The 15016-nt window shown below is 42.4% G+C and overlaps 1 protein-coding gene across 1 annotated transcript; it reads left to right on the top strand.

The window, feature by feature from the left end:
* Positions 1–566: 566 nt before the first annotated feature.
* Positions 567–7649, top strand: LOC308293513 (fibroblast growth factor 4A-like; the record flags this gene model as incomplete). The annotated part of the gene is made up of 3 exons (XM_080736081.1): positions 567–963; positions 1900–2003; positions 7473–7649. 3 exons carry the CDS (start codon positions 567–569, stop codon positions 7647–7649), a joined length of 678 nt encoding a protein of 225 aa, XP_080592207.1.
* Positions 7650–15016: the final 7367 nt, after the last annotated feature.

Here is a 15016-nt window from a genome sequence, read left to right on the forward strand (position 1 = left end):
AAATCCTGGTCCCCACCAGAATCAATTTAGGTACATTATTATAATACAATGTTACATGTTTCTGGCTTTGCAACTTCTCTCATCATCAGGTTATTCCTCTTCTTCTTTCTTCTTCTTCGTCATCATCATCACCATATCATCCTCCTCCTCCGCCCCTTATGATTGGACGGTGATCTCATGATGCGATGGCATCATTCATGGGCAAGGTGAACTGTTTGTGTGAATGGTGGTGGTGGCGGCTGGTGGGCTATGCTCCTTCACACACAGAGAGAGAGAGAGAGAGAGAGAGAGGTGGTAATCACCTCAACCTGCTCCCAAAATACCCCCCTCCACCTCCTCCTCTCCCTCAGTCCCTCTCTCTCCGCCAGCCAGCAGAGGCATGCCGAAGCCATCAGCAAAACAAGACGGCTCCTGCAGCGGCGGATATTTTTAGGGTCATTAATTCGTGTGTGTGTGTGTGTGTGTGTGTGTGTGTGTGTGCGCGCGTGCGTGTGCGTGTGTGCGTGTGACACCACGTGCCCCCCCTCCTCGCCCCCCCCGCCGAGGAGGTGCACGGTGCGCGGGGGATGGCCATTGCGCAAAGACTGCTCGTCAGTATTATGTCCTCCTGCGAGGCCGGCGGCACGACGACGACGCACTGGACTTGGAGCGCCTCCGTCTCCTTTGCTCTCCTGCTGGCCCTGCTGGCGGGCGCCGTGTCCTCCTACCCCGTCCTCCTCCACCCGGCGACACGGAGCCAAGCCTCCGCCTCCTCCTCGCTGCTGGAGACGCGCTGGGAGACGCTGTTCTCCCGCTCCATCCTGGGGCTCTCCGCAGCGGAGCGGCAGCAGAGCAGCTGGGAGAGCGACTACCTGCTGGGCATCAAGCGGGTGCGGAGGCTCTACTGCAACGTGGGCATCGGCTTCCACCTGCAGGTGCTGCCCGACGGGAGGATCGGCGGTGCACATAGCGAGAACCAATACAGTGAGTTGTATGACTCTACACAACACAGCAAAGGAGCATCCTTCCATCGATCAAATGACACAGTCCTTTTATAGCCTACCAGAGCTTGCACTTTGCGGGGCAGTTTAGTGGCCTTGTGCGATCCACCGGGAACTGAATTCCGTCTTACCATATTGGTATGATTATAAATTATAATATCTCATAATTCTGATGACATAAAATGTCCTGCAATTTGCATCGGCCGTGACGCCAATACATATTGATCTGCAATAAGCGTCTATCAGGCAGGCTATTACTCCCCCCTCCTCTCCTCTATTCATTTTTGCATGATCATATGTCACACATGCTGGCCGCAGCAGGGAGCGTTGGGTTTCCTCCCGCAGCCCCCAAAGACACGTCTATTAAAAACCAGCATCCATCAGCTGAGCGCTAAATGTCTCCGTTAAGCCGCAACGCGAATGCATCAAACGCTCTTAGACGCAACTTATTCTTACGCAAGAAGAGAAGCCCTCCCTTATGGAATACTACACGGTGACGGCCATGCCCCACACAAACCATATGTCATGTCACAACAATATTATTTATATAGCCTTTATATACTGTATGCAATATATGGGGTTGTAAATGCAAGGTGTAAGCTAGAAAAAAATATGCAGAACAAAAAGCTCAGTCAGCACAGCAGCATCATTGCAGCAACCTGCAAGGTTACACACACACACACACACACACACACACACACACACACACACACACACACACACACACACACACACACACACACACACCAACAACAACAACAATCCCATATAGTAGGTCTAACCATTATACACACATCATCTGAGGGTTGCCCCCCTCTCATCTCAGAGTTACGCATGGATAAATCAAGCACTTTTTAGAATTACACATTTTGACAGTATGTGTCCTATAATCTAATCTAACGGCTCTGTTGTCTAATAGCTTTAATAGAGATCTCCACGGTGGACCGAGGGGTCGTCAGCCTGTTCGGCGTGCGGAGTGAGCGATTTGTGGCAATGAACAGCCGCGGACGGTTGTACGCAACGGTAGGTATGCACAAAGCTATTCCATTTTATATTTGACTTATTAACAGCCTCCCCGAAATAGTGGCTGCTGCTGCTGCTATACTTATAATTATTATTACGAGTCCCCCTGATCCGGTTTTATTGGGATGCCTTTATTGTGGGTTCTTGGCGTGCTTGTTGTGCATGGCTTTGGCCCTGATCGTAGTCTATTCTGTGACTGTCTGTGACCCTTGAAGCTTTAGAAGGATTGTGCCAAATTTACACACACTTTTGTCACCCTTCTTAACCGTTCTAGTACTATGGAAGTAGTAGGCTATATAAATTAGGCGGCTTTGAGCACCAAATCTGTCAACATACACATATGGGAATTATGTAGGCTGTGTACAGCAGTGTAACTGTTTTACAGAGCTATATGTGAAAGGGGGTCAAGTCAAAGCCCAGGATATCTCAAAAGTAGTCTATTGGCTGTTTCATATAGGTAGCTGAAACAGTGGGATTCTTTGTAATGCCTATGTATTTCATATTTTATATATATGCTTCTATATTTTCATTCATTTTATAAATGAGGGGCCACACACACACACACGCACACACGCACACACGCACACACACACACACACACACACACACACACACACACACACACACACACACACACACACACACACTAAAGCCTGTATAGACTTCACAGCAGAAAGGATTACGGCCGTGTGTGAAAGTTATTCATACTCGGCCCTTCGGGCGGCCGAGCGTCTAGTCGTAACTGCGTATCGGCTTGGGTCGAGGCCTAGCTAAGAACGTAGGCAAAGATCTGAGCTATGTGTGTGCGAAAGTTGCAGTCTGTGGAACCAACCATGTGCTCTGAGGCCTCTTTCATGCGTTTCGGGCCAAATCGGCCTCGGCTTCAATAGCTCCGCATACAGAGATTCCGAACCTTTTGCGCCGGTTCCGGAAAACCACATATCGGGTCGGGTCGAGGCCTAGCTAAGAACGTAGGCACAGATCTGAGCTATCTGCGTGCGAAAGTTGGAGTCTGTAGAACCAACCATGAGGCCTCTTTCATGCGATTCGGGCCAATTCGGCCTCGGCTTCAATTAGTAGTCAGGATTTCTCATTTCTTATTTCTTCCTCTCGTTGTTGTTGATATTGTGGTTGTTTGTTATAGGACAATAGTAATATTAGCTGATGTTCATAGTGTAGATCATTGTTCTGTCTTGTGGGCTCTAATAATAATGTGTTGCCTTGGTTTCATTGCATGTCTTTTTCACCAACTGTATTCCATGCTGAATGTGGATAGTAGGCTAGCTACTGATATCAAATTTGCTATTCCCATACTTAAAGGACCACTTCATTGGTCCTCACTAATGCTCATAATGCATCTCAGAGGAGAGCTGTGGACAGTTCAGGAACCTGCCAATACCAGTCACATCGGCCCTCATTTATCAACGCGGTGCAGATCAAATTTTTGGTGTACGCCGAAATTTAGGCAATTGTATGCATTTATTATCACATTGTGACTTCGACGTTGGCGTAGGGTAGGATCAAATCTCATGTCTTTTCTGAGGTGGTGTAGGATTCATCTACACCACTTTGTTCCATTGTAGGCATGCGGAGCAGCATTGTCTAACTATCTGACAGGCAATGGACACATGTATCCACTCCAAAATGTATAATCTAAGACACTAATAAATAATCCTTGTGAATCCCATTGTATAAAAGCATATGTAGCCCCAGCCAGTAAACCCCAGCCACAACGGTTTGTGCGTTGGTCTGGCGAGTGGGAACCCTGGGTTCAATCCCTGCTTCCATGCATCACTACACATGCATCATGGACATGCAGGCCGATTTTATTTCCAAGTTACAATGACAAGCAATTGAAATCTAGCGATATGGAAGCAATCTAACAACAAGTGCTTTAACAGTCATTCAGATAAGATTGCCGATCTGGCTCAAACAAGAATGTAACTCTGAGAGTGCACAAGTGGAACCAAATGGACACGTAAGGGCCCATTTGGTTCCATTTGTACACTCTCAGAGTAGTGGGGGTTCTTGAAAATACGTTTGAGAAGCACTGTACCAGAGGACACCTAATGTGCAATACATACTGTAATGTCCGGGTAAATCAGTGTCATGCATATTCTGAAGAAAACCTGGAGACTGAGACATTCCGCAATTGGGTCTAATGATCAAAATAAGAACATTATAATGTAAAAAGAGAAATTGTCCTCTGTCATGCACTGGGATCATATTGACTCTGTGATCCCAGGAGAGCACTTTGTTGAGCAGCAGCATGCACAACGGGGCCAGAGGTCTAACTATACATGTGCTCAGTGCTGCTATTTCCATGTTGGAGCCTCAGTCGACACCCTTGACACACACAATGAGAGGCAATCATTGGCTCGGTGGGTGATGATGTGTGTGTGCCCAGGCTAATCTCTGGAAGCTGTCGATCTGACAACAGATTGAATTAAGGCCACGTCATATGACAGCCTTTTAATGGCATGTTAATTGCTCTGCTGTTGTAGGCTACTTCTCAACGTAGTTCAGCATTTCCCACTGTTATTAATGGTGACAAAAACACAGGAATTGTTTTATTCACAGTCACTGGAAGGATTGGACATTGAGGTTATGCTGCCATATTTATTGTAGCCCTAAATGACCATAACAGGTCTTTAACTCTGAGAGTGTACAAATGGAACCTCCCTCCACTGGGAGAGAGAGACAACAGACATTTTGGATATGTCCATAGATATACTGTATAGATGTTTATTCATCTTTGGATATCATTCATGTCCATAGACTTTTGCAGGTCTTTCAGTCTGAGTGTATCAAAAAAGCAACTGAGTTAAGCACCGTTGGTCTGACGAGTTTAACACTCACCAGGTTAGCAGCATTCACCAGCATCGTCAGGTTAGCATTTCACCAGGTTAGCATTCACCAGTGTTGGCAGGTTAGCATTTCACCAGGTTAGCATTCACCAGGGGCGGCATAGCTCAGGGATAGACTTATAGATACTTTATTATTTTTTGGATATCATGTCCATAGATATTTAGATACTTATTAATCTTTGGATATCATGTCATAGATAGATAGATACGTATCAATCTTTGGAAATCATGTCCGTAGATAAATAAATAATTATACATCTTTGGATATCATGTCCATAGTGCCTCCCATTGAGATGGCGTGCCTCCGTCGCTTTATAGTCGGGGAGCCACAGGCCCAAAAGCTCAAAGAATAGGGTTTTACCTGTGACATCATGACATACTTTTTATTTTAGTTTTTTTCTATTCATTTGGTCATTAAGGTACACAGAATGAGAGGCCTGCTCTGCCGGAAACATTGCGAAAAAAGGTTATGGCCATTTATTCACTGTCCCATCGACTTCACTATACAGGAAAAGAATACACAAAATAAATCTGCTTTAAGTAGCATGTAAGGTGTCAAACTAGGGGTTCTTCATGATTCTGAATCCATTGCAAGCATTTGTCTTGCATGAAAAACATTCTTTGGGATAGATTTCGGCCTCTCAAAACTGTGATTTTTGATGACTCATAACTTTTTTTGGTTAGGGCACAGGTGTCTTGAGTATCTTGTAGACCAGGTCCATTGTGAGTCGCTGTACTCTGTCCTCTACCCTGAGCCATCCCACCCTAGAGCAGGCATTAGATGAGTCCTAGGAGTGAGGTCTGATTAGTTTGTTTTGAGAGGTCTGTATGTGTATTTTAGTTCATTGAGGTGCTAGAGTATGCATGCATTCATATTGGATTTTTGACTAGTGCTCCAGCTAGAGTGTCCTCAGTGCATTCCTTCTGACTAATGAGAAGATCCTGCCCAAAAATTGCATTTGTGTGCAGATTTTACCGATCATGGAGCTAAAGGCTTTCTCAAACTGCAATTTGTTCTTGTCCGAGGCCAGAAAAGCAGAGTCATCTGCAAACAAGAGCAAATTGCAGTCACGTGCTGATGTCTTGTTGTTAACGTTAACATAAATTAGGAACAGTAAAGGCCCTAGTTTGCTCCCTTGAGGAACGCCACAGCTCACGGGGAGGGGGGAGGACAGGGTTCCGTTCACATCCACCACCTGTTTTCTTCCCTCCAGATAGGATTTCATCCAGTTCACAGATGCATCAAAACCGATTGCCTTCAACCTATCGAGCAGTATAGAGTGATTTACAGTGTCAAATGCCTTCTGGAGGTCCAACATGTCCATGCTGAAGTATTTGTCAAATAGAGTCATCAGGTGACAGTGGAAACCTCATATGTCTAACAGTCCCCATATTTTCGGGGACTGCACATACAGTAAGTCCGACTTATACAGGCAACATCTGTTTGACACTCATCAGTGTTGAATTGAGACAGGCAAAGCATTGTTCATGCTTTCTGATTGGTTAGGTGAGCATTCATACTGTATGAACAGAACATGATAAACATCTCTGCAACTGCCGAGAAAAACTATTATTATTTTAATTGTGGCGAAAACCGGGGCAATTTTCCAGTCAATGTTGAAAACCGGGAAAATCCCGGGGCAAAACTGAACCTGTGCTCCATTGGATCCAATGTAGTATTTAGGCACACACTCCTCTTAATACTTTTCATTGGTTCAATATTTATAAACCACACAGACAGACTTCTCTTACTACAACTAACTACTTTCATTTTAAATAGCTAACAGCACGCCACATAACAACGCTTTGTCAACTTATCGAGCGCCTATTTTCGCTACTGTTGCGTGACACTCTACAATGAAGTGTGGCATTAGTTTGCAAAATAAACATAAAAAGTTGAAATATGGAGATATAATATGAATTGAGTAGGACGAAATCTCTACGTCCTCCTAGTAGTAGTGCAATGCAAGATAGAGGGTGCCAGATCCCTTTGAGTCACACCTTACCACTACTTCCTGTTCATCCACAGAGCATTGATTCTAGTTGTTTTCTCCATTAGATTTATTTTCACCTTTTTCAACTTTTATTACTTGGGATGGTAACAAGATGAGGCAGACAAATAAAATGTATTTTGACAAGTAATAAAAGTTTAAAAAAGTGAAAAGAAAGCACTTTAATCTAATGGATAAAACAACTAGAATCAATGATCTGTGGATGAACAGGAAGTAGTGGTAGGGTGTGACTCAAAGGGATCTGGCGCCCTCTATCTTGCATTGCACTACTTTGTGCAAAAGGAGAGTAGGATGCAACAACAGTGACAACAACATGGTGGCCATAGCTGAGTTGTTAGTTAGCTCGCCTGGGCTTACAGTATATACAGTATGTATGTATGTATGTAAGTATTTATTTATGTATACATACATACTACATACATTACATACAAAAACACACCAAGGAGTGGGGGCTATATTATTATAATTATAATGGAAAATATGTGTGGGGAGGAATCAATTGGCATTATGACAAAAAAGGGGGTGGGGGGAGAGAAGGAAAAATAATAAGGACTGTGTTAACACTCTTGTTCCTTTTTTGCCCACTCCAGACGGTCTTCCATGATGAGTGTAAGTTCAGGGAGAGCCTGCTGCCAAACAACTACAACGCCTACGAGTCGTGGGCGTACCGCGGCTCCTACTTGGCCCTCAGCAAGCATGGGCGCGCCAAGAGAGGCAACAAGGCCACCACTGCCATGACCGTCACACACTTCCTACCCCGGATATGACCGAGCGAAAAGACTGGCAATAACTAAACTGATTTGCACATGTGGATTATTTCCCTCCAGGTAACATACATATTATGAGTACGTACTTAAAAGAAAATACAAAAAAGAAAAAAGAAAACGGACTGTAAGAAGAAAGATGTGCCACTATATATGACGATATTTATTCAAAAACGTTATATGTATATTTGGGTAGATTACTTTGTAGTAGAACTTATGAATATGCCATTCTTTGCTGCTTTTTATTATTTTTATATTTTTTTCTGGTCTGAACCGGAAGGCTGCACCTGTCCCTTCACTTTATAATGACTTGTCAGTTGGTCTCCTGGAAAATGAAATGGATATCTTTTATTATGAAATGGATATCTTTTATTATGAAATGGATATCTTTTATTATGAAACGGATATCGTTTATTACCTCAACGCGCCATGTCCTGACAAGATGAAGAAGTAGTAATAGAAGTAGTAGTAGAAGAAGAAGTGTGCATGAAATGTCTACAGAGAAGAAGAGTGCTTGTTTGCTGAAAAGCTTTTTTATACGCCATCGCCCCCCATGGACTGGGAGGTTTTCCGTCCATCCCCCTTTGATATGTTTTATTGTTATCAATGCCGCTGCGAGGGAGGGTACGGTGGCAGCTTCGTTTGCATACTCATGAGGTGGGGAGGGGGAAGGTGGCGGGTTGCCTTGGATTCCAGCTTGCGCCCCCCTCCCCACGCCATCGCACGGCAGAAATGCACCCCTCCTCCTAGTCAGAAATAGGAATGAAACGCAAGTCACTCTCACAGACCGCTCAACATGGGGCTTCGGCCCAATTCCTAGAGGGCCAGAAGTAACTCCGCTTGATTTTCTTTCCATAATTAGATCAATTAAGTAATTGAGACTAGGTTGATATTGGGAAGACCGAACTGGAAATGCCATTCGACCCATCCCCACCCCCCAGCTATGTCCTATAGGGAGCTTTTGACAATCCTGGGTTTTTACTTGTTCGGATGTCATAGCTACATGGCTCAGGATTGATTTGTGTGGGTGTCCTTATGAATGTGTGTGTGTGTGTGCGTGCGTGTGTGCGCACGCGTACGTGGATGAGGTGTGTTTTTGTGCATAATTGATCTGCGGCCATTTGGCCTTATTCAAAGCGAAGCATTTATTTTACATTATTGGTCATCAAAGACTATATGTGTAGCAGAAAATTGAGACACCATAAATGGTTATTTATTCGGCTTATAGGTCTGCTGCTTTTCGCGTGCGACACAGCCGTACGACGAAGTGTAAATCAGGCTTAAAGAGGTTGTGCCATAGTTTTGTACTTTTTCTGTTTTGTATGTGTCTATTACTCGAATAGACCACCGGTAGGATTATGTGCAAATTTGCCTTCCCTGTGTATTTTTGATTTCTTCCTGAAAGCGTAAAGCCTCTGAGTCAAAAGGCCCGATTGAAAAACACTGATTTAACGACATCATAAAATCATCCCCTCCCCTTTTACCATATACCCACCACTGTGGGTGTGGCTAACTTCAGCTGGGTCACCGCCCACCTGACATCCAGGCATACTTATGAACTGTTAGGTGTGGCTACAAAACATTTTCTGTACACTTTTTTGGAAAAAATCTTCCTCCTAGTATAATCATAATACCTGATCATCATGTTTTAGGGGATGAAAAAATCATGGCACCCCATCTTTAAAACTATAGGCTATGCTAGTCTGAACTAGGCTTAAGTCTTAGTCTCGGCCTCTGCAAGTCATGATATCCATTTGACTGGACTGGCGGTTATCAGCTGTGCCACCTATGTTGCAACTGGCATTGAGACTCATAGCGGATTCTTGCTTTTTTTGTTTTTGTTTTGTTTACAGTCAAAGCGAAACAGATAAAGTGGGAGCTGTTTCTCCTATGCACTGGTTTGATGATATTTATTCATTATAGTTGGCACTATAATGAAACAACAACCTTTGCTTAATGCAGACAGATGCTGAAGCTACAATGAATGCCAGTAATGTTCAAATCACTCTGGATATAAGGGTCTAACGTGTTGATTTAAAAACAATGTAAATATTTATAGTTGATTTCTGAAATCACAAACTTGTTGCCAAGTTCATGATGCTGGGATTTGTGAACAATATTTCCGGTAGCCCAGTTTGGCTAAAGATGTCTTGATATCTGATATTTAGATGATACGGACTGTATACCTTAAAACTGACGATTGGGGCTGTTTGTGCGTTATTCGAAAAAATGTCTGTTGAGTCACGGTTGAGTTGAGTTGAGTTTCTTTTCCAAGAAAAAGGAGGAGTGGTGTTGCTAAAGTAAACTACCAACGCAAAGGGTTGTATTATCGCCTCAGTTGGGTGGAAACCTCACTGCTACTCTGCAGGATTCAAATTCAAAAGCAGCAAAAAAAGCAGATCTATGCGCTAAACACGTTGCATGGTGCCGCATTGTGAGCTTGTGGATCGGCTCCTTTTATTGCTTTTGTGTTGTGCCACACTACAGTATGATCAAGTATAGGCATTCAGGGCATACATGGGCAACTGGCGGCCCGGGGGCCACATGCGGCCCCCACCTTCACTTACTGTGGCCCAGAGGTTAATATCGAAATACCGGTACATATATATTCCAATTCCAAACATGCAAACATGACCCGCTTTAATTACTTCAGTCTATGTTAGTAGCTTAATGACTGCTTAATAGTACTAGTCTTTTTTATGTCCAATGTATTTGTATTTAAGTTCATAAAGTTAACATAAAATCATATAAATAAATCTGAAATAATAAATGAAAAAAACTAAAAACGTAGGATTCCAATTCAAAACTAGAAATACTGTTCCTTCGAAACAGTGTGGGCTCGATTCCAACCCAACAAATAGGATACTTTAAGGTACTGTAAGGTACAGTACCCTACAGTATTGTACTGTACCTTACTATACTGTACTGCACCTTACTGTACTGTACTGTACTGTACTGTACTGTACTGTACTGTAACTTACTGTACTTTACTGTACTCTACTGTACTTTACCTTACTGTACTTTACTGTACTCTACTGTAACTTACTGTACTTTACTGTACTCTACTGTACCCTACTGTACTTTACTGTACTCTACTGTACCTTACTGTACTGTACTGTACCTTACTGTACTGTACCTTACTGTACTGTACTTAACTGTACTCTACTGTACCTTACTGTACTATACTGTACTGTACTCTACTATGCCGTACTGTAACTTACTGTACTGTACTCTACTGTACCTTACTATACTGTACTTTACTGTACTCTACTGTACCTTACTGTACTGTATTGTACTTTACTGTACTGTACTTTACTGTACACTACTGTATCTTGCTGTACCTTACTGTGCTGTACGTTACTGTACTTTACTGTACTTTACTGTACACTACTGTACTGTACTGTACCTTACAGTACTGTACTTTACTGTACTCTGCTGTACCTTACTGTACTTTACTGTACTCTACTGTAACTTACTGTACCTTACTGTACTGTACTTTACTCTACTCTACTGTACTGTACCTTACTGTACTTTACTGTACTCTACTGTACCTTACTGTACTGTACCTTACTGTACTGTACTTTACTGTACTCTACTGTACCTTACTGTACTATACTGTACTGTACTCTACTGTGCCGTACTGTACCTTACTGTACTGTACTCTACTGTACCTTACTATACTGTACTTTACTGTACTCTACTGTACCTTACTGTACTCTACTGTACTTTACTGTACTCTACTGTACCTTACTGTACTGTATTGTACTTTACTGTACCTTACTGTACTGTACTCTACTGTACCTTTCTGTACTGTACCTTTCTGTACCTTACTGTACTTTACTGTACTCTACTGAACCTTACTGTACTTTTACTGTACTCTACTGAACCTTACTGTACTGTACATATTCTATGTGTTCTAGATCTACATTTTTGATTCTGTGTTTGGGAACCAGCAACTGTCAAATGGACTCCAACTGTAGTGGAGTATATTGAGTGCATATACTGTAGGCTAACAATCCCAGATCACATCTGTCCTCCACTATGTCTATAACCAAGGCGTTCTTCTATGTGGCCACTCCAGACTGAGGAGTGGAGCGTGGCTTTTATTGTGTTTGTGGATCTGACTTGGAAATGCATTGGTTTTGATATCTCCCTGACAACCAACAACAACCACTAATATGGCTGACTGTCCCTGCGGGCTCTAGGATATATGGCTATGGGATTTACATCCCATCGCCCGGACTTGATTCTTGATCACAGCTGTGTAATCAGTAGAGTGGAGAGGGACATTTATTTATAGTTTTAACTATAACTATAGTTTTATACATCACACAGCTTAGATATTTGGATCAAATCAGAGAGCAGACCTGTGTGAACGCATTGATATAAATAGCATATCTGAAGTGTGAATATTGCAGCCACAGCGCCTTAATATAAACATGGGTCCCTTTCCTCACTAAACCCATTGGAAATGCATTGGGTGCTTAAAGTTAAACATTTTTATTTTTTTATAATTATACTACAAAACATTTCAAAAAGAAAAATACACGCACACTTGTCCTCAGTAAGCTGAACACATAAAAATTTGAATGGTGTTGAAAGGTGTAAGCGTTTAAGAGATGAAGCGCGCCAAAGTTTTGAGGAGATACTGACTGACTGACTGACTATAAATAATGAAGATAACATACGTGTGCTCGCCTTCCAGGCGAGCCCACAATGAACTAAAAATTGTTCAGGATTCCAATAAAAAAATTGCTGATCTACAAGCTCAAAACGCGTTGCACTGCGACGTGTTTTGAGCTTGTAGATCTGCTATTTTTTACTTTTTTGTAATATGGCCCTCTGGAGTGAGTGTGAAAATATAGTGGCCCTCTCCATCATCAAAGTTGCCCACCCCTGATTTAGGGGGGAAAAACCCACAAAAAGTTACAGTAGAATATGGAGACAGGAAGTTTCTGCCCGACAGGAACGATATCCGTGCTGTTCATCTATATGTATGCTGTTACCATACTTGAATCCATCCAAATGCTAGTTTCCTTCCCTCTGACAGAGGCGCTGGTTTTCCCTGGTGGAGATAGATAGTGCGTGCCAATGATGTGCAGAGGGTTGTACATGGTGGTTAGCTAAGCGTTTGTTTGGCTAGTTTATGCCCAGTTCTACAAACAAAAACAAAAGCTATTTATGAAAGTTGTGAAAAAATGTATTTATTTTTCAAGACCCCTGCTGTAGCACTGACATGAAATGTCGCTGAGCAAATACTGTATAGGTGTCTGTTCCCTTTTCAACTGTGTCACGTCGAGTAGCACAAATGAACGTGCCAGTTTGTGGAACAGTGTGTGTGCACCATCAGAGAGATGGTATCAGCTCAGCTGACCTTCAGGGCAGGAACAACACAGCACTATGTCTGAGTGAGGCTGAAATGACGCTGTAATGTGTGGTTGAGCTGAAGTACCTGTACCTTTATTACCCCGGCATGCATGAAGTACCTGTACCTTTCACCACTTGAACCCTGGCATGCATGCCTACTCTGGCCATATGAGTCACAAAGAACGGTCTAATTGCAGGAAAAGATCATCGTTATTTATGTAGCCTAGCACAATTTGTAAAACTATCAAAAAGCTTCCATGAAACTAAAGGGGGGGACATCAGTCAGCTCATGTCTGTTAGGTTTGCTGAATACTGTGATGTGATAACTTGAAGCTCCCAGCATGTCATAATTCTATTGTTCCATTGACATTTCAATGCTGTAAGGCAAAGGTCTTCGACAGGGGTCCATGACCCCTCGAGGGGCAGCCAAATCATTTTGTGATTTTCTTTTTTCTTTTTCTTTTTTCAAGGCTACATTAACCATTTGAACCCTAGCATCCCTATTCATCCCTACAGTATTAACCGAAGAGATTTGGTGTAGAGGGAAAAAAGAGCAGACCAAGTGCAAAGGCAAAGGTCAAGTTTACTTATTGAGGGTTGTATTGAGGGTTTAAGTGTTAAATGTCTAAAAACATATACACCTTAACATGAATCCAAAATATTAATTGAAATGATGACGTATAAACAAACAAATATTAACTACTGATGATAGTGCTGTTAAATATGAAAAAGATTAATCTGTAACTCAATTTTATACAATATGTTCCTTTGTCTCTCTCTCAAAAAAGGGGTCCTTGAATCGATTTAAGGTCCTCGCACGACGGGATTGTGATTCACCATTTTGAAAGCGTTATCTTTATCATGTCATTGTATTTGCGTGTGGGTGTAGTGTACTCATGACTAAAACTTTAAACAGCAGTTTAAATCAATGCAAATTATAACAACAAAAACAAACACTCCCAAGAGTGTAAGGACCTTTAGTTCGAGGCAGAAGAGGTTTTCATTGTAAACCGAAGTGTTCCGGGAAGGGTCTTGCTGCATTTTATCCCCCTGTGGTTTCGGAGCCTACGTTCAGATGTTTGCCATAATTGTACTTCTGTTGAACTGTTTTCAGCTGTGTTAGTTCACAGGGAGTTGGAGGAGAGTGGGATGATGACTGACTTGGCTTGTGTTTCCCTGTGCGCTGGCAGCTTTTATTGCCCCATTTATACTTTGTCGTACGGTACAGCGCTGTCACGTGCCGAAGGTATGATAGCAGACCTGCAGTGCAAGCTCGCAAGGCGTCACGGATGCAATGCGTTGTGAGCTGCCATTATTAGGTATTGTTAACGTTGTGACCCATTAGCTTGTGAGCTAATAGCTCGAGTTGTAAGTTAATAGCTTGAATTTTGAGTGAATAACTTGAGCTAATAGCTTGTGAGCTAATAGCTCAAGTTGTGTAATAGCTTGAATTTTTAGTGAATAACTTGAGCTAATAGCTTGTGAGCTAATAGCTTGAGCTAGGGCATTCACGAATAGTGATTTTTAGTATTCGAATTATTCGACCTCAAAGCATTCGAATAGTCTAATATTCTACAGGACTGGCCAAACTTTCAAATATTAAGTAAGCAAGAGGCGAACATTGTGAAAATAGCCGATCTACATGCTCACAACGCCTTGCGTTGCAAGGCGTTGTGAGCATGTAGATCTGCTATTTTCACAATACTTATCTGCGGAACCGAGTCACATTAAATGTTCCAATTCCAAGTGCTTGTCAGGGTGGGGGGTCTCCAGTTTAAATATATTTATTTTGGGGGTCACGGCCTAAAAAGGTTTGAGAACCCCTGGTATAGAGCATTAACATTTAATTCACAACTCATTGACAAATCATTCTTATGACTTCCTATGTAGCCAAGCTTTATAAACCATATATTTTTTAAAGAGAACAATAATAATAATTAAAAAAAAACAAGCGAATATTCGACTTCGGAGAACAACGTCGAATAGTGACTTAAGCAAATATT

This window comes from Nannobrachium achirus (assembly GCF_963921795.1).
Source record: "Nannobrachium achirus genome assembly, chromosome: 11".
Classification (NCBI taxonomy): Eukaryota; Metazoa; Chordata; class Actinopteri; order Myctophiformes; family Myctophidae; genus Nannobrachium; species Nannobrachium achirus.